This window comes from Zonotrichia leucophrys, chromosome 28 (assembly GCF_028769735.1).
Source record: "Zonotrichia leucophrys gambelii isolate GWCS_2022_RI chromosome 28, RI_Zleu_2.0, whole genome shotgun sequence".
Taxonomy (NCBI): Eukaryota; Metazoa; Chordata; class Aves; order Passeriformes; family Passerellidae; genus Zonotrichia; species Zonotrichia leucophrys.
Genome location: NC_088197.1, coordinates 3,611,438 through 3,638,849, shown reverse-complemented (window position 1 = coordinate 3,638,849; position 27,412 = coordinate 3,611,438). Strand labels below are relative to the sequence as shown.

The window sequence follows — 27,412 nt, the reverse complement described above, 5'->3', positions numbered from 1 at the left end:
GTGCTTTAAACCCTACAAGCCCATAACTTTTGATAGCAATCAAGGGGATTCTGACCCAGCTCTTGGCCTGAAGCCCTTGGGAGCAGCACAGCCAGGCTCAGCTGCTCGTGGGTTTATGTCAGGCAGGGCTAAGTGACTTTTAAAGAGTCTTTGGCTGCCTTTCTGCCTGTAGTGGGAAATTGGCCTTTACTGGAAGTGAGCAGTGATTCCTCCTGTAGCAGCCCCTGGCTCTGCTGTCAGCAGCCTGTTGGGTTACCCTGGTGCTCTGGCTCTTAATTAACGGCAAAGTTTTTCTGCTTTGACAAAATTTGAAGGTGCTGTTTGGAGTGGGAGGAGGGCTGAGGTGATGGGATGGAGCTGGGGAAGGGGAAGGGTCTGTGCCACAGTGAAGAAAGCAGAGCAAGGAGTGCTTATTGGCTCTTGCCACCTGAAATAGGGAAACAAGACATGGGCTTGATGTTAGGGAGGGGATTGATGGCTCTTTCTGAGCCCAAGTCTGTGTGACTCAAACCAACAGCATCACTGGGCTGGCACCAAATAAAACAGTTGCAAACCATCCAGCCCAGTCACCAGAAAAAGAGCAAGGGCGGAGCGTGGTCCCTGTTGCTGGAGCATGTTCCTTGTCCAGGCTGGGGCTGGCTCTTGGGAGGAGGGTTGGTGGATCTGCCTGGATTTACCTAAATTCAAATGCAGGTGACACCAGCACTCCTTCCTGGCAGCCTTGTGTGTGTAGAACCTGCCTGGAGGAGAGGGATGTTCCCTACAGGTAGTGTTGCATGGGAAATTGCTGTGAAACAGCCACACTATGACTGAGTGTAGCTGGGTCTCTGGGGGCCCCTGCTCATGAATGAAATCCCTGAGTTCTTTGGGGTCAAGGTGAAGCATTTGCAGCCCTCAGCAGCCTTTTTTAATCAAGCACAAAGTGGAGTTGAGTGATGCCTCGTTGGATGCTCCCCTCTCTCCCAGTCCGTGGTGCAGGGATGTGCACAGCCCAAATCAACCTTGACCATGTTACCCACACTCCTGGCCAGGGCTTTTCCTGCTTTTTCAAGAAACAGATTTTCAAACAGCACCACAGAGCACGTCCTCAGTTCCAGGTTAATTCCTGAGATCCGTGGAGCGCAAAGCGACGGAGACACTCATTGAGCAGAAAGAAATTACAAAACTTGCTGGCTGAGTAAGGAAGGATCTTTGGTCTCATCCTTCCTCCTCCAACCATGGCCATGCTTTGTGTTCCAGGATTTCTACTCGTGAGCTCCAAAACAACTCTGTCGTGCGATCCTCTCGAACACTGGATGCCAAGGATCTTCGTCCCGCGATTCCCTGCACGTGCCAACCTGTGGGATTGCAACTTCATGCGACCGAATGGGTAGAGCATTTCTGTTTGGTCCCAACCCTGTGTGATGTGAGCACATCTCAGCAGAACCAGATTGAGGTAGGGCGCTTGTTGCACCTGGGGATGTGAGCACACCTCAGCAGAACCAGAATGGGGTAGGGGCTTGTCTTGGTTTGGGATAAAACACCAACCCTGTGTGATGTGAGCACATCTCAGCAGAACCAGATTGAGGTAGGGGCTTGTCTTGGTTTGGTGAAAAACACCAACACTGTGGGGTGTGAGCACATCTCAGCAGAACCAGATTGAGGTAGGGGCTTGTGTGGTTTGGTGAAAACGCCAGCACTGTGGGATGTGAGCACACATCTCAGGAAAACCAGATTGAGGTAGGGGCTTGTCTTGGTTTGGTGAAAAACACCAACACTGTGGGATGTGAGCACACCTCAGCAGAACCAGATCGAGGTAGGGACTTGGTTTGATAAAACACCAACACTGTGGGATGTGAGCACACCTCAGCAGAACCAGATTGAGGTAGGGGTTGTTGGAGCAGGGATCCTGTAGAGAAGGATGTATTCTTCCTCTGAAGATGCAGTGGAAGGAGAGGCAGCTGCTGTTCCTCTGGGGAATCCAGTGCCGAAGCTGTGCTGGTGTTCCAGAATCTCCAGATTATATCCAGGCAGGAATGCTTGGCTCCTCCCTCTGGGCTCCCATCTCCCAATGGGATGCTGTAGCTCTTATCAGCCATGCAGTGACATTCCATAGCTGTTATCAGCAGATGTCTCTCCTGTTGTGGAAGAGGTAAGGAAAATGCCCACTGAACAGAAGAAACTGCCATACAGATGGCAAATAGAATATAATTTGCTTGGCAGTCCAGGACAGGGCTGCTCCTTTCCCATCCTCCCAACAGACAGGAGGTGCCTCAGCCTTCATCCCATGGGGGTTTTACCAAGGAATTAAGAAACCAACCCAGTTCTTTTGGGTGAAGTTTGAGGTGTGGTGATGTTATTTCACTGGTGAGGGAATGGGTGAAGTGGGGTTAAGTCCAAAAGGTCCAGGGTTTTTGGAAGTGCTGAAGGGATGGACTGCAGTAAAACCACCCTGACATGGATCATTAACTTCCCCTCACAGCAGCACCTTTTGTTTGTTCACCAGGGCAAACAATTCAGCAACAATGACTGAATAACTGTCTCAACTTGAGACTCACCATTTGTGTTTACTCTGTGAGTGCAAGTCCCTGCAGGATTTTACATCCCAGAGTTTTCTGGGGTGCAGGAGCTCCTTGCAGTCCTCCAGCATCACCTGATTGTGAGCATTTTTTGGTAATTTTCACCAGCCTTCTGCTCTCTGCTCTGCACAGAGTGGTTGTTGGAGCCACATCATCCACATCCACTGGATCTGAGTCTCAGCTCTTGCAGTTCTTGTCCATCTGTGCCTCACATTTCCACTCTCTTAGGGAGAATGAGGGGAAAAACACCCAAAGTGCTGCCCCAGGAGGGAACTGGGGTAATCACTGCTACATTTTGAGGTTCTGCTGTGCTCAGTTTCTCTGGCTGTGCTTCCCTGAGCTGTCTGCAAGCCTCAGACCAGTTGGAACTTGCAGTTTGAGGCAGCAGGAAGAGAGCTGAGCTATTGGAATGCAAGAAGTGGCTGCAGACATCCCAGGCTTGCAAATTGGATGGTTAAAAATGCTGGAGAGCAGATGCATCCCCCAGCCATGTGCCACATTGCTCCTGTTCTCATATTATTGTTGTTTTATTTATGTAAAAGCCTAACATTCTGCAGAAATGGTTCTGTGGTGGGCTCTTTGCAGTCATGTGAACTCTGCTTTTTTGAGTGCCAAAAAAATCCTGGAGTTCTGTGTCTGTGGGGTGGACAACAAAAACTTACTGGGAAATGCTGTTCTAAATGCAGCATGAAGAAAACAAGGGAGAAATAAAGGTTGTGTAAGTGTGAGAATGACTTGTGTGACCACAGCAGGATCTCCAGCAGAGTCCTTGTCCCTGTGCTGTTCCTTGTCCCTGTCCCATGCTGTTCCTCATGCCCTGCCCTCTACCCTTGTGTCCTGCTGAGCTCTTGGGCTCAGATAAGGCCAATTAACTCCTTGGAATTCCATTTATAAACGACTTCCTTTGGGAAGGAATCTCCAGCTAATTCTGAATGTTGTCTTATCTGTGTTTGCTGAGGCAGTTGGGGCAGGGTTGCTGCTTTTTTTGGGCTGTTTTTCAACTGAGTAACATTTCCTGAGGTGGTGTCAGCGAGGTGCCTCATGGACAGGAGATTTTGGTTTCATTATTGTGTGGAAGTGTACTGGGTAAAAGTGCTGCCAGTTTGATTCACCACTGGCTTCTGCATATTAGTGTGGGATATCAGCAGCTTTGATAATCTTGTCCCTCCCCACATCACCACACCATCCTAGTTTTCCCATAGAATTGCAGGAATTTTGGCTTTTGAGCAGTCACTAAGCTGCAGTGATGGAAAATCCACCACGTTAAATCCTGATTCCTGTGATCCATCACTCATCTGTGGCTGTGCAGCCAGTTCTGACCCACAGTCCACTGCTGGGTTATCAAGAGTGTAGTTTTTCTAGAACTTTTGTCTCAGAGACCCAGACAGAGCAGGGACATCAATCCCTCACAGTTCTGATACACGGGACATGCCAAGCTGGATGCATCTTGGGGGAGACCCATCTGTGGATCCCAGGTACAGGAACAGCTTTGTGCTTTATTCTCTTGAAAAATAAACATTCCCAGCTTGCTGAGAATGCCTGGATTGAGGTGGTTTGGGAACAAAGTGGAAAGGGCTGCACACAGAAGTGCCTCTGTGTGCCAGCGGGGAGAGCTGTTATCCCAAGGAAAGGAGCTGCATCCAAAATGTTGGCTCTGTTTATCACTCAGGAATGGGCAGAGAGGGAAGAGCTGCTACCCTGTGAAATATTTGCAGGAGCAGCAGACAAAACAGCTTTGATTGTAATGGAGCTGTGAAATAACCTTTTAAAAATAGTCCCTGTCATACATTGTGTTTTCTGTCATCCAGCTCACACATTGCCAGTGTTTTTAAGGCTGGGAAGCACAGCCCAGCCTTGGAAGGCTGTGCCTGGAATTTGAGAGCTGCTGATGCAGTTTTTTATTGCTCATTCACAGTTATGTTCAAGATGTGAGCAGCTTTCTCCCAGCTCAGAACCCAGGGAAGGGATTTACACAGAGAAGGGTTGGCTTGGCAGCCACGTGGGGCTGATTCCAGCCCAGGGAAATCTCTGCAAGGTGGGACAAAATGGAGAATAAAGCAGAGGAGAAGCAAGTGGAGTAAGAGCAAGGCTGTGGTTGTGCAATTGTTGGTCTCTCTCCTACTTCCAGCCCTGTGCTCTCATGGATCTGTGTTTTTCTTAGCACAGAGGAAGGAGAAAATCAAACGAGGAGGTGAGGGAGGGTAGGGAAAGGCAGGGATTGTGATGTGGATGATCCATCTCCCACTGCAGCTCCTGCTCCCACCTGCTCTGACCCTCACAGCACATTCTCACCTGTGTGGGTGGTTTTCAAATGCCCTGAACAGCCAAGGTTCCTTTGCTTCCTCTGCAATCCCTGAGGTGGAATGCTGGGTCAGGATAGCAAAGGTTTGTACTTCAGGGATTTTTGGGATGCAAACTCAGCCTTGCATTTGCTTCTTGCTGCTGGAGCTTGGAGAACACATCCTGCCCTTCCAGCAGCTCCTGGCCATTCTCCTGTCTGAGACCAAACTGAGCTTGGATTTGTAGGTGGGGATGTTTCACCTGCTCTCCAGATTTGCTGGCACTGAAAACACTTGTTCTGTCCAGCTTCCTTCTGGTAATTCTGACTCAGACTTCCAGGAATGGAGGGTGGGTTTTTTTTCTTTTTCTTCTTCTTTTTATTTTTCTTAAATTTTATTTAAAAATAGGAGTGTTTATGCCTAAGAGCTTCCCATGTTTCTCTGCTGCTGGGTCTGTCATTGAGCCTGCACAGGCTGTAAACTTGGAGTAGAGCTGCTCCTGGAGTTGCTGATTGCTTTGGATGCCACCAGCTGCTGGCCTGACCTTGCTCTCTTCTCTGTCGGGAAATTCCAGGGTGAATTTGTTTGTGTGGGAGCAGAAAAGGATCTCCTCAGCCTGGAATATCTTAGGAGCTCTCTCTCCTTGTGGAGTGTCTCAGGAGCTCTCTCCTGGCAAGCTGCATGGTTCAGGGATCAGTGTCCAAGGATTTCTGTTGGTGCATGTCCATGTTTGCCCTCCCTCACCTGCACGCTCTGTGTTGCAGCTGTTCTCACCCAGCACAACATTCCCTGGCCTGAACAGCTCCAGTGACCACGTTCCTGCTGTCCCCAACACCCCACTCCTCATCAGCTACCAGGTGAGAGCCTCAGTGGATGCTCCAGGTGACACCCCAGTGCTGGGGGCAGCAATTCTGACCTTTATCCCTTCAGAGGGAGTGAGACAGGAAGCTCAGACAGGAACAAGTCCCTGCCCTTTCCCAGAAGCGTGTTGTATTTCCCAGAGGGGAGCCTGGGGATACTTTGGGCTCTGAGGACTTTGCTCTGTGCTGTGGGCACAGCTCTGGGTGTAAAGCTGGGCCAGGTGCCCGCTCAGGGCAGGTTGGGCAGGGTTCAATGACCCCACAGCCCATGCCAGGAGTGATGCCAACATCTTTCCCCAGTTTGATGGGAACCAGGCAGCTTTTACAGCCCCTGGGGTGGGCTTCCACTTATCTTAGTCTGGGAATGAGATGGATGATGATCTTTAGGGGAATTGTAGCTTTGGGGATGGTTTCAGTGACAGTTTGAGGCTGGGCACAGCACAACTCATGTCTGTAGCTCAGCAAGAACCATCAGCTTCCACTTATCTTAGTCTGGGAATGAGATGGATGATGATCTTTAGGGGAATTGTAGCTTTGGGGATGGTTTCAGTGACAGTTTGAGGCTGGGCACAGGCTGTCCTTAGTCTGGGAATGAGATATATTTGTGATTTTTAGGGGGATTGTAGCTTTGGGGATGGTTTCAGTGGCAGTTTGAGGCTGGGCACAGCACAACTCATGGCTATAGCTCAGCAAGAGCCATCAGTTCCCACTGATGGCTGTCCTTAGTCTGGGAATGAGATATATTTGTGATTTTTAGGGGGGTTTTAGCTTTGGGGATGGTTTCAGTGGCAGTTTGAGGCTGGGCACAGCACAACTCATGTCTGTAGCTCAGCAAGAACATTAACATTAGGTCAATGCTGTTTTCTTCAGTCTCAGGCTCCTGCAGAGGAGGAAGATGAAGGTGAGGAGGAAGAAACAGAAGAGTTGGGGCACACGGAGACGTATGCAGAATATATCCCTTCAAAGTGTGAGTGTTGCCTTGGGAAGTTCTGTTCACTCCATTGTGCACCAACCTAATTTAATTGTGTGTTTGCTGTGGCATCTCCCAGGCTTGTGGTTTTCTGGGGAAAACTCTACAGTGCCCTGGGCTCTGGCTGGGTGATGAGCTCTGGGAGTAAAGCCCTGTGTTCTGTTGTCATTCAGCCAAGATTGGGAAGCACCATCCTGACCTGGTGGTTGAGACGAGCACGCTGTCCAGTGTCCCCCCACCTGACATTACCTACAGCCTTTCCCTGCCCAGCTCTGTGGCTGACAAAGGCTCCCTGTCTGCACTACAGCTGGAAGCCATCATCTACGCCTGCCAGGTACCTCCTGCACCTCAGCTGTCTCACACCTGAAGGAAAATGCCTCTTGCAGGGCCAGGTGTTTTAAAATTACTGTAATTTGGGCATTTTAAATGCCTTTTGAAGGGTTATTTGAAGCTGGGGGCTTCTGTGTGGTCTGCTTCCCAAAGAGACAAGAACCATGGACTTTTCTTGCAGAGGGTTTTATATTTGGGGGGCCTTTTCCATGAACTATGAACTTGATCACAACTCCTGACCTTTCCTGCTGTTGTTTGGCTGAGCAGTGCACGTGCATCTGTGGGATGTGTGAAAGGGTTAAGTGGTGCTCACATCAGAGCTCTCAGCAAAGGCAAGTCTTTAATTTTAAGTTTAATTTTCAGTTCTGTTCTTGATTTTTGCAGCAACATGAAGTTTTATTGCCCAATGGGCAGCGAGCTGGGTTCCTGATCGGGGATGGTGCTGGAGTTGGGAAGGGCAGGACTGTTGCAGGCATCATCTTTGAAAATTATCTTAAAGGGAGGAAAAAAGCTCTGTGGTAAGTTGTTGGTTTTTTTTTTTTTCCTCTTTTCCCGTAAGACCTTGGAGTAAGTTTGGATCTGGAAGTAAGGAATTCTTTAGTGCTGATGTTGGCTTTAGAGTTGAGTCATGCTGTGGCCTTGGGTAAGTCCTTTCCACCTCTTAGTGCCTGACTGCTGCCTGTGAAATGGGAATATTCCCCCTGCAGCAGGGATGGGGAATGAGTCACTGTGAAATAACAGGTTCTGTGCTCCTTGGGGTGAGGTGTCAAGCCTAGCCCTGCTCTCCCTGGAGTTGTGGAGGGTTGTTCCTGGGTGCAGAGCCAGGAATAAGGGGCTGTGCTGAGGGGCAGATGGGCTGTCAGAGCTCACCCTGGGGGCTGAGGGCAGTGGCAGATGTGAAAACTCTGCACACTCCTCCTGCTTTAATCAGAGCTGTTAATCACCCTGTGCCCTCACTCCCTGGGGACATCCCCAGCCGCTGGGGGGGAGATAAGCAGCCCCAGGAGGAGATAACCACCCCACATCTCCTTCACAGGTTCAGCGTCTCCAATGATCTCAAGTACGATGCTGAGAGGGACCTGAAGGACATCGAGGCCTCCCACATTCCTGTGCATGCTCTGAACAAGGTAGGAGAGGAGCTGCTCTGGCAATCAGCAGCACCTGGAGGCTCTGCCTGAGCACGTGGAGCAGGACGAGGCTCAGGCAGCAGCAGAGCTTCTGTTCCCTCCTCCCAGCCAGCTCTTCCCAGTTATTTTATTGTGGAGCTGCACAGGGGGCACAGAGCTGTTCCCTGCAGGGAGTGGGAAGTGACTGCAGGCAGGTGCAAGTGCAGCAGAACTGGAACCTTCTTCACCATTCCTAAGAAATCCTGTGGAGAGAACAGCTCTGTGAGATGTGCTCTGCTCTCCTGGGCCAGCCTTTCCCAGTGCTGATCCATGGAATCACTTCTCAGAGCTGTAGGGAGAACAGAGATGCCTGGACTGGTGTCTGCTCTGGCCTGTGGTTAAATCTCTGTCCAGTGTCTTCCAGTTCACTTAAATCCTCTCTTCTGGTTTTAATGGTGTTGAGCAACCAGGTCTTACAAAGAAACCACAGGTGTTTGACACCTCTGAATGTGCTCCACTAAGAGATTGAAAGGGATTTTGTGTTCAGCCCCAAAAGACTTCAAATAACCTTTTTTCAGCTTGGGACCAAGCCTTTCCCCCTTGTACTTCATTACATGTGGGACCCACGGCAGTGATTCAGGCAACAATCTCACCTGGTCAAAGAGAAAATTACTTTCTAGAAGGAATTAAAACAGACAGGAAGGGTCAAAGCAGTCAAAGACTCAAAACTGTTGATTAAAAAAAGGAAGCACTTTTTTTTTGCCAGAAAATCTCTGTCCTCACACGGTCCCCACAGTTCACTGCAGGCTTCCAGATGTGCTGACACATTGGCTGGGGCACTTCTCCAGGCATTTACAGTCCCTGTCATCACAATAGCTCAGTGCCAAACACAAATGCTGAAGGCATCAGCTACCAACAGCTTTTTGCCTGTTCTGAGCTGGGATTTGCTCTCAGAGCACGGAATGTGGGCAGGGATGGGTGTGACATTCTGGGGACAGCAATCACAGTGTGTGTGTGTGCTCCTGCTCCTCTTCCTGCAGATTAAATACGGTGACACAGCTACCTCAGAAGGAGTCCTCTTTGCCACCTACTCGGCGCTGATCGGCGAAAGCCAGGCCGGGGGACAGCACAGGACGCGCTTAAAACAGATCTTGGAGTGGTGCAGGGAAAACTTTGAGGGAGTTGTATCCTTAAAAAAAAAACAAGAGACAAAAACTGGAGAGAGAGAGAGAGGAACTGCTGCTTTTAATTGTGCTTCAGCAGGGAACAAAGAGCCTGGGGCTGTGTGAAGTCATGGGGAGCAGCCCAGTGCCTTCAGGAGACAGGAATCCCCCACACTCACATCTCCTCCTCCTCCTCCTCCAGGATGTATTTTAAGAGGAGGAGGGGAAGAAGCAGCTGGGATTAACCTTTTCAGCATTCCTCTCCCTCGGGATTACAAGACACACCTTGGAGGTGAAGGGAGAGGGAGGGGTGGATGACTTTGGATCTGAAGAGCACAGGGCTGGGCAAACCCAGCAGATTCCACGTGTGGCCCATGAGTCAGTCCTGCTGATACTGGGACAGGTTGTTCAGTTGCCTGGAGGAGACTAGGTTCTATTTTCTGTCTGCTCCCATCCTCTGGATTGAAAATAGATCCTTTTTCCTTAACTGCCACTCCCCTGCAGATTGTGTTTGATGAATGCCACAAAGCCAAAAACGCCAGCTCTACCAAAATGGGCAAAGCAGTGCTGGACCTGCAGAACAAGCTGCCTCGAGCAAGGGTTGTCTATGCCAGTGCCACAGGTGAGCTGCTCTGCCCACAGGGTGGGTGTGAGAGTGGCAGAGGTCCCCTCTGACCTGAAGGGACAGCCTGAGGTGTGACTGTGTGAGATGCTGTAAGGAGATGCCAGTGGTGCTGCAGGGCTGGAGAGGAGCTCAGCATGCTGAGATGTGCCCCAAGCCCCATCACTGATGTTACTGGGACTTTTTGGTGGATCAGATTAATTTCTCTCCAGTTTAACTCGTTCCTGGCCAGCTGTTCCAGCTGCTTGGTGATGTTTACCCACGGAATGTAGGGAGGGCAATGTTCAGAAAGTTCTCCAAAGGCACAATGGCAAATGACAACCTCTTCACTTGAGTCACAGCTATTCCCAAGTGCTGTGGGTTTGCTGATGTTGATTTCTGTCCCAACAGGTGCCTCAGAGCCAAAAAACATGATTTACATGAGCCGCCTGGGGATCTGGGGGGAGGGAACCCCGTTCCGAGCCTTCGATGAGTTCCTGCACGCCATTGAGAAGAGGTGAGTCCTGCCCAGGGGCTTTGTGTGGGATGTGCTGCAGTGCCCAAGGATGGGCTGGGGCTGGTTCTGGAGAGGAACCTGCCCTGTGCTGCCCCAAAGCAGAGGGAAGGTCCCAAAGCTGGGGCTCAGAGCTTGGATTCAAAACTGGGATTCCACAGCTGGGATTTAAAACTGGGGTTCCATACTTGGGGTTCACAACTGGGGTTCCAAAGCTGGGACTCAAAACTGGGGTTCCATACTTGGGGTTCATAACTGGGGTTCCAAAGCTGAGGATCACAACTGGGGTTCCAAAGCTGGACCCACAGCTGGGGTTCAGAGCTGGGTTTCACAGCTGGGACTCAAAACTGGAGTTCCATAGCTGGGCTTCACTACTGGAGTTCAGAACTGAGGTTCACAACTGGGGTTCCATAGCTGGGATTCAAAACTGGGATTCCACAGCTGGGATTCAAAACTGGGGTTCCACACTTGGAGTTCACAACTGGGGTTCCAAAGCTGAGGATCACAACTGGGGTTCCATAGCTGGGGTTCAGAGCTGGGGTTCAGAGCTGGGTTTCACAGCTGGGACTCAAAACTGGAGTTCCACAGCTGGGGTTCAAAACTGGAGTTCAGAACTGAGGATCACAATTGGGGTTCCACAGCTGGAGTTCAGAGCTGGGACTCAAAACTGGGGTTCCACAGCTGGGGTTCAAAACTGGAGTTCAGAACTGAGGATCACAACTGGGGTTCCATAGCTGGGGTTCAGAGCTGGGGTTCAGAGCTGGGTTTCACAGCTGGGACTCAAAACTGGAGTTCCACAGCTGGGGTTCAAAACTGGGATTCCACAGCTGGGGTTCAAAACTGGGGTTCACAACTGGGGTTCTGACGCTGTTGAGTCAGGGACGGAATGAAAGACTCCAGTCTTCAGAAGGTGAATCAGAAGGTCGTTTAATAAAGGTAGGGGGTCTTTTATAGTATCACACATTAAGGTGAGATTTGATTGATCTCGAAGTAAAAACCTCTCACACTGTTGGTGAACTATGAATAGCACACTCTGGAGAACTATATCTATAAACAACAGTTACAGAAAGAGAGATAACAATTGTTTTAATTCTTTTTTTTGGGAGACATTATCTCTGTTCTTTCTTTGACTGAACTGAGAATATCCACAGGGTTCCAAAGCTGGACCCAGAGCTGGGGCTCTGAGCTGGGTCCCACAAGTGTTGTCCTCTCGCAGGGGCGTCGGCGCGATGGAGATCGTGGCCATGGACATGAAGGTCAGTGGGATGTACATTGCTCGGCAGCTCAGCTTCACTGGGGTTACCTTCAGGATTGAGGAAATCCCTCTGGATGAGAAGTACAAGGCTGTGTACGACAAGGCAGCCAAGCTGGTGAGCTTGGGCCCCTTGGAGTGGGAGGCTGGGGTCTCACCGTGCTTTGGGCACAGCCACAAATATGTGGGAGGGTGTGAGGCCCCTAAATGTGGCCGTGACCTCAAACGTGTGGTGCTGTTTGAGGGTCTTCAGGATGAGGGAAGAGATGAGAATCTTGACTCTGTGTTTCAGGAGGTTGATTTATTATTTTATGATATTTTATTTTATTTAAAATGCTGTACTGTGGAATTTTTCCTCACTCGGGGTCACCGATTGTGGTGGTGTTCACAGGGGTCCCAGGATGAGGGAAGAGATGAGAATCTTGACTCCATGTTTCAGAAGGCTTTATTATTTTATGATATATATATAATATTAAAAGATTTATTATTTTATTATATATATTATATTAAAAGAAAATGCTATATTAAAACTATGCTAAAAGAATAGAAAAAAGAATTTCATCAGAAGGCTTGAAAGGAAAGGAATGAAATGATAACAAAAGCTTTTGACTCTCAGAGAGTCTGAGCCAGCTGACTGTGATTGGCCATTAATTAGAAACAACCAACATGGACCAATCAAAGATCCACCTGTTGCATTCCACAGCAGCAGATAACCATTGTTTACATTTTGTTTCTGAGGCTTCTCAGCTCCTCAGGAGAAAAATCCTAGCAAAGGGATTTTTCAGAAAATATCATGGCTATACTATACTAAAACTATAATAAAGAAAGAGAAATGAGACATCAGAAGGCTAGAAAAGAATGATAATAAAATCTTGTGACCTACCAGAGAGTCCAACACAGCTGGACCATGATTGGTCATCAAGTAAAAACAATCTACATGGAGCTAATCAAAGATACACCTGTTGGTAAACCATTTCTAGACCACATTCTATAGCCATCAGATAATTATTGTTTACAATTCTTTTCTGAGGCTTCTCAGCCTCTGAGGAGAAAAATCCTAGCAAAAAAGATTTTCATAAGATATGTCAGTGACACAAACATAGGAAGGAAAAGAGGTATACAATGCTTAGCTGGTGTATTGAAAGAACTTAGACTTTTTTGCTTCTATTTGGAAGTTCCACATGGAACTTTGGAAGTTCGCAAACCAGAGCTGCATCGTGCTGATGGAGAGGATGCCCAGTGTTGATTGTAAATCAGATTATCAACCTCCAGCCTGTTCTGATCACCTCCTGCACAACAGGAACGACAGTGGGAATTCCATTAACTCCTTTTCCTTGTGTTCCCTGCAGTGGGCAGAGGCGCTGATGGTGTTCCAGCAGGCAGCTGACTGCATCGGGCTGGAGTCCCGCAAGTCTCTGTGGGGGCAGTTCTGGTCGGCTCACCAGCGCTTCTTCAAGTACCTGTGCATCGCCGCCAAGGTGCGGCGCCTCGTGGAGCTGGCCCGGGAGGAGCTGGCCAGGGACAAGGTATGGGGGCCTCACCTGGGGATTGTGTTTGTGAGGGATGAGGTGAGAGATGAGTGAATCTGACCCATCTTCTTAGAAGGCTAATATTTTATTTTATTTTATTTTATTTTATTTTATTTTATTTTATTTTATTTATGACATGACATATCATATTGTATATCACATTGTATTTAATATACCCCTCACCTGTGGGTTGTGTTTGTGAGAGTCCCCAGGATGAGGTGAGAGATGAGTGAATCTGACTCCATCTTCTTAGAAGGCTAATATTTTATTTTATTTTATTTTATTTTATTTTATTTTATTTTATTTTATTTTATTTTATTTTATTTTATTTTATTTTATTTTATTTTATTTTATTTTATATTTTACTTTAGACATGACATGACATATCACATTATATCACATTGTATATAATGTAATGTAATGTACTAAATGTACTGTAATATAATATAATATATATATAATATAATGTAATGTAATGTAATACAATACATCCAATTATTATATAGTAATATATTATATTATATTGTATTTATTATATTATATATATATTATATTATATTATTATTTATATTATATTATATTATATTATATTATATTATATTATATTATATTATATTTTCCTCATGTCCCATGTGCCACCCCTCATGTCCCCATCACTGTGTCCCCACAGTGCATTGTCATCGGCCTGCAGTCCACGGGGGAGGCTCGCACCAGGGAGGTGCTGGATGAGAACGATGGGCACCTCAACTGCTTTGTTTCTGCTGCAGAGTGAGTTCAAAATCCCTGCTTTCCTTCCTGGGGTGTGTGTGGGGAAAGCTCTGCCCTGGGGCACAGAGCACTGGCAGGGCTTCACATGCAGTTTGATGTCACCTCCCCCTGTAGCACAGAGGGGACACTCAGGTGGCTCCTTGAGGCTCTGTATCCTCAGAGGGATTATATGAGCTGTATCCTGGATTTTGAAGTCTCCCATGGACTTACAGGAAGAGCCTGATCCTACTCTACACACAATAAAAGAATTGTCAGAAAGAGAGGCAGAGTTGTAGCTCAGAGGTAGTTTGTGGATCTGGCTCTGAAAAATGAGGCTGTTGACACAGAAGAAATGAGCAGGAGAATTTCCTGTGATGGTTGGGATGATGATGTGAGGTGGTGTCAGTGGAGTGGTCTGAGGAGTTTAAATCCACCAGTGTTGGCTTTTAGCTCATGTATAAAGCAGGAGCAGTGTCCTGGCTGTGTGGCCATTGCTCCCAGCTAACAGGAGAGCTGCCTGTGCCAGGAGTGAGCCAGCAGCAGGATTTGTGCTACCCCTTGAGCAGAGAGCAAAGCTCCTGCTCCCCTTCCTTCCTGCAGCTTCCAAAACCCCAGCCCATCTCTGAATGCAGCTGTTCCTGCATGGCAGGGGACAAAAATCTGGCATTGGGTTGGATTTCTGCTGTTTTGCAGAGCTGTTTTCTTCCAATTGACTTCTGCTGCAGTGGGACATGCCCAAAGCAGCCTGAGGCTGGGTCAGGCTGAGCTTTCCTCCCTTGTTGAGGGGGTTTGGGTTGTTCTGTGTCACTCCTCTGCCTCCAGCCCATTTCTGAAAACCAAATACACTGTGATGACAGTGCACAGGGCTGGTCTGGCAGCTCCTTGGGTGATTTGGCCTCTTGGATTGGTTTCCATGTCACAGAACTCCAGTGTAGGGACAGCGTGGTCCCCAGAGCGCTGCTGGAGGAGGGGTCTGTCAGGGATCTGTCTGTCTGTCCCACTCTGTGGGAATTGCTGCCCACTCCCAGCAGCAGCTCTGTGTTCTTGGCCAGATCACCAAATGTCTCCTGGCATCTGCTCAGCCTCCAAATGTGTGTCCTGGTGTTCCAGGACTTTGGGGGATTTCTGGAGGGGAGTGTGCTGGGAAGGAGCAGTTTAAAGATGCTGAGAAATGGGGTTAAAAATAAACATGGTGCTGTGGTGGGTGGATTCCAGCCCAGGGCTGTTTTCAGGGAGGTGGGGAGGGTGAGTGTGGGAAATGAGTGGAATTTCACAGCTGGGAGGCTCCAGAGTCAGTGGTCATTGGGTCACCCCAGCATACAGGACAAGTGGTCATTCCTGGTGTCACATAACTGCTCCAGAGTCAGTGGTCATTGGGTCACCCCAGCACACAGGACAAGTGGTCATTCCTGATGTCACTTAACTGCAGACACAGAGCTCTGTCCCTCTGGGCAGCTGTGTGGTCACTGTCCCCTTCACCCCCTCATGCCAAGGCTCCTGGAGCTCCCTCCCCAGTTCCTAAATCTCCCTTTTCTCACCCAGGGGAGTTGTCATGTCCATCCTCTCACCTGGTGCTTGCTATGTTTGGTTTGAGGTTTTTTTGTTGGTTTTTTTTCAGCACCACCCCATTGCCCTGGGGGTTCATCCACACAGTCAGCATTTAAACGTTTGGTCTTTGATTTGCAGAACAGCCCACAGAAACCTTTGATTTTCATCTTTTTTGACCTTTTCTTTTCTTCCATTCACTTGGAACCACCACAGATCCATGTTGTGTCCCTTGGTTTTGTGGGAAGCAGGTTCACAGCCAGGGAGTTGGAGGACTTTGGTGGAGCATATTTGTTGGATGGCCTGACAGTGGCCTGGAGAAGGGCTGGGACACTGGGGTTACTGTATTTTTGGTGTAACAGTTTCCCAATGTAGTGTATCCCATTTAAAACTCCTTCTTGGTTGTTATATAAAGGACCTGCAGGTCCAAGAGCCACCAAGGGCTGGCTGAGGCCAAGCTGGTGGCCATGGATGGGGTGGATTGACCTCTCTTCCATGGAATGTGGGGCCATCCCAAACACACACTGCTAGGTGATAGCCAGCACGTGTTGCTGGCAGCTGGAATAAATTGTGCATCTTACTTTCAGAGGCGTCTTTCTATCACTAATTCAGAAGCACTTTCCTTCAAACAAAAGAAAGAGAGAAAAAGGAACTGGCATTAAAAGAAAACGTAAGATCTCCCTCACTCCCAGCCCAGCCCCTGCCTCCTGCCCTGCTGCTGCCCCCCAGCCACTCAGCTTCTCTGCCTTTTGCCCTTCTCCCCACTCCATGCTTTTGGCTGCTCTCCCTGGTTTTGATTTGCACATCTCCCAGTGCTCCCTCATCCAGAGGAGCAGCTCTGGGTTTTCCCCCCTTTTCCTCCCTCTGCTTCACTGCCCTTGTCCTGATCCTTCCTTTTGATCCACGCTGGGGGCAGATGGCACAAGGCCTGGCTGGTGTCTGAGCCCCTCCTGCAGCAAGGGGAGTCCTCCACAACCCCTTACTTAGAGCATGGAAGGTGTCCTGAGGGAAAAAAAAAATTTCCCTGGTAATTATTTGTTGTGGCTGCAGGTAAGAAGAGTTTGGGATGTGTAACAGTGGGAAGAGGGGGCAGCAGCACTGGCAGGTTGTGGAGCAGCCTTAGCAAGATGATCCATGAACCTTCTTATGTGCAGAGGGGGCACATTGTGCTGTGCTTTATATCCCAAAACACCAGTACTTTCTGTGTTCTGCACACTCCTCTGGAGGCAATGCCCTGGGATTCCTTCCCTGAGGAGCTGGCACTGCTTAGAGCCAGCCACGTGTGCAGCCAACTCCAGCCCTGCTCAGGAGTGCCTTGTTCTTCCTTTCTCTCTCTTCCTTTGTCTCTCCTGCTCTCCCTCCCTCCCTGAGTGCCACCCCCATCCCAGAGCTGTGTCCTTCTGAGCTCACACTGTCATTTGGGGCAGGCTCAGCTCTTTGGGGACTCCTCCTGCTGTCTCTGCCCTGTCGCTGTGTCCTGCACTGGTGCTGTGACGCTGCTCCCTCTCTGCTGCAGGGCGTCCCAGGGGCCGCTGCCCCAAGGCTCTGCGGGGTCCCTGTGACCAAGGGGTTGTCATCAAGATCAGCGATGACAGCAGCACCGACTCGGACATGGGGCTGGACAGCGACCTCACCTCGTCCCCAGAGTCCCTGCTGGAGACAGACGATGTCATCTTCGTGGATCACACCTTCAGCGAGGACAGGGGTGAGCAGGGCAGTGACAGGGAGGGTGGAGCAGTTCATTGGGGGTCCCCAGGGTCCCCCTGGGCTGTGGGTTCACTGGGAGCAGCAGGCAGGCAAGGAGACTCCACACAGCTTCGGGGGATGCTCATTAGATGGGGTTTATTCCAGCAGCAGAGGGAAAATGGAAGGAAGGGGAGAGAGGGAGAACCTAGGGGGAAAAGGGGCCAAGGGAGTCTCTGTGGTTTCCCCCCACAGCTCAACAGGGAGATTCAAACAGGGAGAGTCAAGGTGGACACAGAATAAGACTTGGGTCAATGGGGTTACAGATCCATGATACTTCAGGGGAAGATCACAGGCTTGGAATAAACCCTACGTTTTGGAGGGGTGAGACAAATTTAACACCATAGAGGGGAGCACTGTGTCCTGCAAAGACCCCTTCAGATTTGGGACAGCTTTGTGATCCTGGCTGGGATTTATCCTGGGGGTCTCTCTTGGGCTTGTGGGGTGGATCCACATTCCCCCACTGTGATCAGAGAGTGTGACCGTGTTCACAGGGGTCTTAGGATGAGGGAAGAGATAAGGATCTGACTCCATGTTTCAGAAGGCTTGATTTATTATTTTATTATATATATTATATTAAAACTATACGAAAAGAAAGGATTTAATCAGAAGGCTAGCTAAGAATAGAAAAGGAATGAATAACAAAGGCTTGTGACTGACCGAGACAGTCCAGACACCTGGACTGTGATTGGCCATTAATTAAAAACAACCACATGAGACCAATCACAGATGCACCTGTTGCATTCCACAGCAGCAGATAATCAATGTTTACATTTTGTTCCTGAGGCCTCTCAGCTTCTCAGGAGGAAAAAAATCCTAAGGAAAGGATTTTTCATAAAACATGTCTGTGACAAGTGAGCACAGGGAGGGATCTGCCCTGTGTGCTCCTTCCCCCAGCAGAAAGGGGAAGCCCAGAGGGAATTCACTCTGTGCTCAGCATTTATTGCAGGTCATAGTGCCTTTGTCCAGCAAGAGTTGCCCCAGAAACCCTCTGGCACAACTTTTTCCCCCTCTCTGATGTGCAGTTACCAGGGAATTCTAAAATTCTGCCTTTCCCATTGCAGGTGGTTTCCACATGCTGCCTTCTCAGAAAGAGCTGCACAGCCTGAGAGAGCTGAAGGTTGAAAAGATGAAACAGGACCTCCTAGCAAAAGTGAAAGCACTGGGCAAAGAGCTACCTCTCAACACCTTGGATCAACTGATTGATTATTTTGGGGGCCCAGAGAACGTGGCTGAGGTACCTCCCACTGTCAGTGTGTTGTGGTGGCACTGGGTGACATGGAAAGGGGCCAGCAAAGAATCAGAGAATCATGGAATGGTTTGGGTGGGAAGGGACCTTAAAGATCATCTCATTCCACCCCTCTGCCCTGGACAGGGACACTTTTCACTATCCCAGATTGCTCCAAGCTCCATCCAGCCTAGCCTTGGACACTTCCAGGGATAGGACAGCCACAGCTTCTCTGAGCATAGAGAAAAATTTCTTCCATTAAAAAACCAGAAATTTCTTGCTGGCAGAGGGTTTCCTCTCCCTGTTGGGGATTGCCTGGCTGGCCTTGCAGGGCTGTGTGGCTCCCCAGGCTGCAGCAGCCCTGTCCTGTGTGCAGATGACGGGCAGGAAGGGACGGGTGGTTCGCAGGCCCGATGGCTCCGTCCTGTTCGAGTCGCGTGCCGAGCAGGGGCTCTCCATAGACCACGTCAACCTGAAGGAGAAGGAGCGCTTCATGCAGGGGGAAAAGGTGAGCTGGGCTCTCAAAACATGCACAGGACTGATAGGGGGAGGGCAGGGAGGGTGTTTGTGCCTCCCTGTGCCCTGCCAGCCTCAGGCCAGCAGCTCTCTGTGGGTTTCACAAACCCTCCTAGGTCCCTTTGAGGGCTGGGGCTGCTGTAGTACCTGGGGCTGTTTCTTGAAGCTGTTTAATGTGTTTTCAGGAGCCTGACTCTGTTCTTACTCATCTCTCTGTAGCTCGTGGCGATAATCTCAGAGGCCTCCAGCTCAGGGATCTCCCTCCAAGCAGACAGACGGGTGAAGAACCAAAAGCGCCGGGTGCACATGACCCTGGAGCTGCCCTGGAGTGCAGACAGGGCCATCCAGCAGTTTGGTGAGGGCTGGGTGTCCCTGGGCACTGTCACCTCCCCTGGGTGTGGGCCCTGGGAGGGTCAGGTGTGGTGGGAACCCAAGGTGGATTTAGGGGATGTCTCTGTGGGAGGAGAACAGAGGCACAGTCACTGGTGCTGTGGGATTATAGCCCTGAGCTCTGGGGCAGAGGATGGACTCCCCAGGGTGAGAAATGTGGGCATTATGTGGCTTTTCTGGTTGCATTCCCATTGCAGACAGGCCATCCCAAGCTCCTGTTCCATCCCTGTTCCCATGCAGGCCGAACCCACCGATCCAACCAGGTCTCTGCTCCCGAGTACGTGTTCCTCATCTCAGAGCTGGCAGGGGAGAGGAGGTTTGCATCCATCGTGGCAAAACGCCTGGAGAGCCTGGTGAGTGCCCACAGCTCTGATCCCAACACGGCTCTGACTCCCTCTGAGAAGATTCTGGGTCAGAGCTCCCACCAACATGGCCAAGGGGGGATTGTGTCACCCCTGGCTGAGGCATTGCAGTCATGGAATGGCTTTTGGCATCCTGGGATTTGGGAAAGGAAATAAGGAGAATGTGTGACTGAGGCTTTGGGAGGAATTTCAGGGCAGCAAGCACCTGCTTCCAGATGCTGCAATTTCCCCACTATTACTGGAGTATACACCCATATTATTCCCAAAAAGCTTATGAAATAATTAATGGGATAATTAGTTTACCTCTGTTTCATTTCTTCACGTCTGATAAATCCCCAAATCCTTTGGTAAAGTCTCAGTTTTCTGGAGGAACACTGCCTCCCCATGGCACATTTGCAGACATGCCTTTGGCCATCCCTCCCTGGTGTTTTGGCACAGCTCAGAATAAAAACCTTTTGCTCCATCTGCCTTCCCAGGGTGCCTTAACTCACGGGGACCGACGGGCCACCGAGTCCCGAGACCTCAGCAAGTACAACTTCGAGAACAAGGTGACAGGGCTGGGCTGGGGCAGCGTGGCTGGGAGGGGGTTGGAAGGGCTGGGAGAGGGAGCCAGAGGCAGGAGGATCATTGCTGGTGTCTGCAGGCAGGGCCCAGCCTAGCACCCAGCTCCTGTGAGCTCAGAGTCATGGTCACACTGAGGATTCTGCTCCCACCAGGAGCTGGGGAGGGCACCCAGTCCTCTGTCCCCAGGGAAGGGCCTGGGGACATGGGAGGCACTCACACAGCTTCCCCCTTGCCTTTTCTGTGGCATTCGTGGGGTGACAGTGTTCTCTGTAGTGTGTGACACCCTGAGCAGTGTGTGTCCCCTCAGCAGTGTGTGACACTCTAAGCAATGTCACCCTCAGCAGTGTCACCCTCAGCAGTGTAGGACACCCTCAGCAGCATGTGTCCCCTCAGCAGTGTCACCGTCAGCAATGTGTGACACACTAAGCAATGTCACCCTCAGCAGTGTGTGACACTCTAAGCAGTGTCACCCTCAGCAGTGTCACCCTCAGCAGTGTGTGTCCCCTCAGCAGTGTCACCCTCAGCAGTGTGTGACACTCTAAGCAGTGTCACCCTCAGCAGTGTGTCCCCCCTCAGCAGTGTCCCCTCAGCAGTGTGTGACACTCTAAGCAGTGTCACCCTCAGCAGTGTAGGACACCCTCAGCAGCATGTGTCCCCTCAGCAGTGTCACTGTCAGCAATGTGTGACACTTTAAGCAATGTCACCCTCAGCGGTGTCACCCTCAGCAGTGTGTGGCCCCTCAGCAGTGTCCCCTCAGCCCCAGCCCAGCTGCCATGTCCATTCCTCCCGTATGTGACTCTGCTCTCCTCCCTCAGTACGGAGCCAAAGCCCTGGACAAGGTCCTGTCCACGATCCTCAACCACTCCGAGAGCAGAGTTCCTGTGCCCAGGAGCTACGAGAGAGGGGAGGATGCCTTTTTCCGTGGTAAGAACATTTCCAGCTCCAGGGTTTCTGCTGGATGGGTTGGTCTCAGGTTTGGGATGCTGGAAGAACCGAGCAGGAGGTCAGAGGGAGAAAACAGAGGGGAAAGTGCTGCTGGCTTATGTCACCTGCCAGGCATGGGGAGTGGCTGAGTTCCTGAAGAGGAAACAGTCCTGCAGGAATGCTGGTGGGAGGCTTAACCCCAAAATACAGAAGATGTCTTCTGCCATTGCAGAAATGAAGCAAGGGCTCATCTCCGTGGGCATCTGCTGCAGCCAGATGAAGTATGGCACTGTCTCTGTGGAGAAGGGTAGGTGTGGAGCTGCTCCTGCCCAGGGCAGGGGGCAGATGGAAGAGATGGGAGTGTCGTGGCCTGCCTGACCTCGTGGGGTTTGCTGGGCACCAAAATGTTTGCTTTGTGGGGAAGGTTCTGTGCTGATGTCCCTGCAGATCCCATGGCCCCCCAGCTTCCTCACAGCCCTTGGACTGGGCTGCTGTCAGAAGGAACATGGGGGGCTCTTGGGGAAGGGGCTGGTGGGTTCCATGTCCAGCTGCACCACATCTCACCTGACCCACTGTGCTCTTGCAGACTGCTCCATCACCAAATTCCTGAACCGCATCCTGGGCCTGGAGGTGGACAAGCAGAACATGCTCTTCCAGTATTTTTCTGACACCTTTGACTACCTGATTGAGAAGGACAAGAAGGAGGGCAAATATGACATGGGCATCCTTGGTATGGAGAAGGAGGGGTGGTCACAGCTCTGGGGTTCCAGTTCCTCCCTGTGCAGTGTCCTTGGCCAGCACAGATCTGAGACCCAAGGAGGTGCTTTTGAGAGGATGTTCTTTACAACAGCCTTTTCTCCTTGCACAGATTTAGCCCCAGGAGTGGATGAGATCTACGAGGAGAGCAAGGAGGTTTTCCTGACCCCGGGGCACCCGCAGGATGGGCAGGTTGTGTTCTACAAGGTGGGCACCAGGTTGTGTTGTACAAGGTAGAACCAGGTCTGTGCCTGGTTCTAGGCTGTGCTGAGGGGAGATCTGTGAGGCAGACACCGAGGCACTTGTCCTGCCCCTGGAGTCACAAATCCTTCTGTGTGTCCCTGTTCAGATCAGCGTTGACAGAGGCCTAAAGTGGGAGGAAGCCTATGAGAAGTCGCTCAAACTGACAGGAACCTATGATGGGTTCTACCTCTCCTACAAGGTACGTCCCTGGGCTCTGCCAGGGTGGCACCTCAGCTCAGGGGTGATTCCAGCAGGAAATCTGCCATGGTGGTACGAGATCACTCTTCCTGAGGGCTGGGAAATGCCTCCAAGGCCCTCCATCCTGGCAGGAAGGGGTTAGTTTAGAGAAATGTGGGGAGGGAGGCTGTGCCTGTGACCATCAGCTGTACCCCACAGGTGCGAGGCAACAAATACACCTGTCTGCTGGCAGAGCAGTGCCGTGGGAAGAACTTCATCCTCTACAAGCCAAATATTGGGAAGCAAAGCCAGCTTGAGAGCCTGGACAGTCTGCAGAAGAGATACCGACGGGTAGGTGGAACCTGCAGTGTTGGAAAGGCATTCATTGTAACCCTGTCACAGCTCCTCATGGCTCTGCTGTGGATGGGCAGGATGGTGTCCTGACTGCCAGCCCTGGATTTCACATCTCTTCATCCTGGACAGTGGAAAATTCCTAATGCTGAGTGTTCTGCTGCAGGTGCTGCCCGAGGAGGCCAAGGAGCACTGGGAGAGCAGCTACCACTTCTCCTTGAAGAACTGTAACCACGCCGTGTGGTAAGGCAGCTGCAGCCCCAGCCTGCCACAGAATCTCAGGATGGGTTGGGTTCAAAGGGACCTTAAATGAAGCCCATCCAGTTCCATGGCAGGGATGGATAGTGAGACCTTCCACCAGGTTGCTTCATCCAACCTGGATGGATGCCTTGAATTCCTCTGGGAATGGGGCAGCCACACCTTCTCTGCCAGGCCCTCACCACCTTTTCAGGGAGGAATTCCTTTCCAATACCCAGTTTACATCTCCTCACTTTGAGCTTAAAGCCATTTCTTCCTCTTGTACCCTGGGGCTCCCTGACCGTGCCACTGGGGGAGGCTGTGGGGACGCAAATCCCGCTCTGCTCCAAGAACCTCTGCTAATCCCAGTGGTTTTCTCCCTTGGTCCCTGAAGGAACAAGAGCTGCAAGCTGATCCAGGAGGGGAAGGAATGCTTCCAGGGCATGCGCCTGAGGCACTATTACATGCTGTGTGGGGCCCTGCTGCACGTGTGGAGCAGGATCGCCGGCGTCATGGCAGACATCACCAGCAGCAGCTACCTGCAGATCGTGCGCCTCAAGACCAAGGAGAAGAAGAAACAAGTCGGTGTGTGAAGTGATTTCCTTCTTAAAAGGGGTGTGGTCCAGCACATGGGGTGGTAGCACCAATTCCTCTCTTCCAAGAGGGGAGTTGGATGTGTTGGGGCAGAGGGGGTGAGCCAAGCTCATCATCATCCTCCCCACTGTCCCCACAGTGCCCCATCCCTTCCCAGAGGGCTGTGGGGATGTTCTGCATGGAGAGGGGAGAGCTTAGACAAATCCCTGCCTTTGACAGGTGTCTGGCAGTAGGCTGCACCCCAAAACCCACTCTCACTTGCAATGACCGATCAGGCCATGAATTATTTATTTGAATAGGCCAATGAAAACAGACACAAGCAGATTCACTTGTTACACAGAGAATGGAAATTTCTTTTGTTTAGAAATTCTTTCTAAACAAAAGAAGCACCACTAGTAGATAAAGGTACCTATGTTACAGTTGGCAAAGAAATAGTATAAGTTAGGAGTCAATGTCACTGAGCAACAAATGATAGCAGTGTGCAGAGAATTTCTCTCAATCCCCAGGGGAAGTAACTTGATGCCCATGTTGAGAACTCTCCACACACGCAGAGAGTGTATTAGAGATTTCTGCTTTCATGAAAATCATAGTGGTCTTTTATAGTTGTAAAAATGCTTGTGTTCTGTTTCCTTTGTCACACCAAGACAGAATGCTCATTGCTGGCTAAGGAGGTTTGCAGCTAAGATAATTAATCACATGACAGTTCCAGTGTGACTTAGCCACGTGTCACAGGGAGATAAGTTGGGGGTGAAAGGTCCTGGCACAGGGGGCTGATGTCTGCTCCTCCCTCCCGCAGGGATAAAGATCCCCGAGAGCTGCGTGCACAGGGTGCGGGAGGAGCTGAAGCAGATGGACGAGGACGTGAAGAGGAAGCAGAGCCGGCTGCTCCAGGCCCAGGAGCAGAGCTCCCCCTTCTCCCTGCCCCTGCACATCCTGCCAGGGCCCGGGCTGCCCCTGCCCTCCCTGTGCCATGATGAGATCCTGGACTTGACCTACAGCCCTCCCAGCAACAGCATTCCTGACTTGGTGTTGAACCCAGAGACCAGAGCGCTCTGCTTCTCCTCGGAGCCCCCCCTGCAGCCCCAGCAGCCCCCCCAGCAGCAGCACAGGTTGTCCTTTGGCTTTGGCCACGCTCCTGGCCTGGAGGGCAGCACAGCCCCCGGCCCCTCACTGCACGAGCCCCCTGCCCTGCCTCCCCCAGCCCCCCTGCAGCAGCCACAGGAGGATTTTCTCCAGCAAGACGGGAATATCAATTTTAGAGAGATCCTGGAGGACATGCTGAGGACGTTTAGCGGGCCCTCCCAGGAGAACTTGCTCCCCCCGGAGCGCCAGAGCGTGATCCAGTTCAGTTCTGGGCCTTTCTCAAACTCCTGAGTGCCAGCTGGGAATGCTGCTGTGGATCTGTGTTCTCTGGTGCAGAGGTGAGAGCTGAGGAGCCCTGACTTTCCTACTGGTTTGGACTGACTCTGCTCTGGTTTTGAGGGAAGAAAGAGCCTGGAGTTCCTTAAAGCGAATTTTATTTATGTCTAATACCTAGTCAGGCATGTGCAGGTTTGTATGGAACGTGCCCAGGGGGGGCTGAGCGGGTCCTGCTGGGCTGAGGGGCTCTGCTGGGCTGAGTCCTGCTCACAGGTCAGTGCTCAGGTGGGATTGAGGGGAGACCCCTCCTGTGCCCACCCCCTGCAGACTACTGAGTGTCCGAGCCTTCCCCAGCCCTCCAGGCCAGGAGGGGCATGGCCAGGCTCTGGAATGACCACATGCTGGTCACTTAGGGAAGAATGAGAGTTCAGCCCCCAGCTTGGGCTGCCCCAGCGCTGCTGCACACCCTGGGGCTGTGCTGGCAGGCTGGGATGAAGGGGAAGGAAATGTTGTCCCAGAGGAGCTGGGAGATGCTGAGCTCAGGTGTTCTCTGGCAGGGCTGAGCAGGTGCAGTGAGAGATCCAAAACTGTTTGTGCTGCCCTTGCCAGGAAGGGACCTTGAGCTGCCAGAGCTGGCTGCACCCCACAGACAGAGCTTGAGTCTGGCAGAGCTCAGCCATGCCAGGATCAGCAGGATTCTCCAGAGCAGAAGGGACACATGTCCCTTTGTCCTGCACTTTAACCTCACCAGGTCGCCGTGACCAGATGTGCTTTGGCCAGTTTCCTGCTGTCACATGTTGTCCCTTCACCTGGACATCTCGCTGGTCCTGCCACTGCCCTGGGCCAGGGGTCTGGGTCAGGGCAGCCCAGCCAGGTTGTGCAGTGTCATTGTCACTGCTGGGGTTTGTAGTGTCTTTGCACTGGCCAGGATGTGCAGAGTCACTGTTGAGGGTGTGCAGTGTCAGTGTCACTGCATGAAAAATGCAGTGTTATTGTCACTGTTGAAGGTGTGCAGTGTCAGTGTCACTGTTGAGGGTGTGCAGTGTCATTGTCACTGCATGAAAAATGCAGTGTTAATGTCATTGCCCAGGATGTGCAGTGTCATTGTCACTGCATGAAATATGCAGTGTTATTGTCACTGTTGAAGGTGTGCAGTGTCACTGTCACTGTTGAGGGTGTGCAGTGTCACTGTTGAGGGTGTGCAGTGTCACTGTCACTGTTCAGGGTGTGCAGAGTCACTGTCACCACCCAGGATTTGCAGTTTGGCTGCTCCTGCTGCAATCTCCCTCTCGGATACCAAAGAACAAAGGCTGCTTTGCAAAGCACTGCCCCACCCCCTGCTGCCTCCACCCCAGCACCGAGGGCATCAGAGCCTTTCCCAAAAGTGGCACCGGGATGATTTCAGGCAAGGACCTGGGCCCTTCCTCAGAGAGCCCTTGGGAAAGGGGGTACTCTGTGCCCTAACAGGGCAGTTTTGAGGGGGCTGGAGCTTCACAGTGCCTGGTGGTGTCACCCCCATGTCCCCCCAGGGCTCAGGGACTGGCCCAGTGCCGGTTTGGTGCTGGGGATTGCTCTGGGTCTGTGTCCAGGTGTTGGGAGCTGATTCCTGACACAGACCTGCCCTGCTGCCACACAAGTGGGCTCAGTTTGAGGCTACTCTGGTCCCTGAATTTCGTTTTGGGGGGCCTGTCCTTAACCCCCTCCCTAGCTTAGCACCAGCCCAGGCTCAATCCCTGCAGTCGGGGCCACATTTCACCTCCTTCCTTACCTCAACATGATCACCAAAGATGGGGGAGCCCCCTGTGCCCCCCAAAGCCCTGCTGCTCTCCCCAGCTCTGCTTCTCTCCACCCCTGCAGCCTTCCCCAGGCCAGGCAGGGCCAGGCTGCCCCTCTCCACACCCTCCCCTATTTAAAGCACTGCTCGCTTGGGGCCGAATTCCCAACAATGAGGGAAAAGGACGCCGGGAAAACCCAGCTCAAAGAGGTTTAAACTCAGGAATAGCGAGGGGGAATTCCCTGCTGGGCACCCTCTGCTGTCACCGGAGCCTTACCTGGTGGCTTTGACCTTAACTTTAAAATATATGCAATCTTCCCTCCCTGGTCTCTGGAAAAGACAGAGGCCACCTTCAAGGAATCCCTTTCCTGCCCCAATCCCATGTTTTGTCAGGGTTAATAATATGTAATGTTACCTTTTAACTAAATTATTCTGCAGTTGTCCTACTGATTGTATTTTTAATGAGTCCCTGTTTTCTTCCCTGACACCTTTGTGTTGGCACTTTTTAATCTGCTTGTTGTTTGCCCTTGTTTCTATGTATATTTATAATTAAGTTGTATATATGTAAAGAGATTTTTTAGACTATGTGCCTTGGACTAATAATTCCTGAATTTTCTACTTGCCTCAGAAGGATAATTTTTCATTCTGCTCAGTAAAAACGGAACAGAAGCCACATGTGAGATTTCTGTAACTCCCAGCTCTGTCTCTATCTCTTGGTCTATCCAGCTTGCCCCAAGAGC

The 27,412-nt window shown here is 50.9% G+C and overlaps 1 protein-coding gene across 1 annotated transcript; it reads left to right on the top strand.

Annotated features, from left to right (window-relative positions):
- The first annotated feature begins 1,295 nt into the window (after positions 1 to 1,295).
- Positions 1,296 to 27,326, top strand: SBNO2 (strawberry notch homolog 2). Its single transcript, XM_064733984.1, has 29 exons — positions 1,296 to 1,369; positions 1,440 to 1,491; positions 5,602 to 5,694; positions 6,568 to 6,664; positions 6,841 to 7,001; positions 7,382 to 7,515; positions 8,034 to 8,124; positions 9,144 to 9,287; positions 9,771 to 9,888; positions 10,279 to 10,384; positions 11,598 to 11,751; positions 12,983 to 13,159; positions 13,833 to 13,930; positions 16,042 to 16,124; positions 16,971 to 17,159; positions 18,262 to 18,434; positions 18,802 to 18,933; positions 19,161 to 19,296; positions 19,572 to 19,684; positions 20,170 to 20,241; positions 21,073 to 21,181; positions 21,414 to 21,488; positions 21,768 to 21,911; positions 22,050 to 22,144; positions 22,287 to 22,379; positions 22,577 to 22,708; positions 22,875 to 22,951; positions 23,340 to 23,530; positions 24,336 to 27,326. Exons 1-29 carry the CDS (start codon positions 1,296 to 1,298, stop codon positions 24,911 to 24,913), a joined length of 3,891 nt encoding a protein of 1,296 aa, XP_064590054.1. The 3' UTR covers positions 24,914 to 27,326.
- Positions 27,327 to 27,412: the final 86 nt, after the last annotated feature.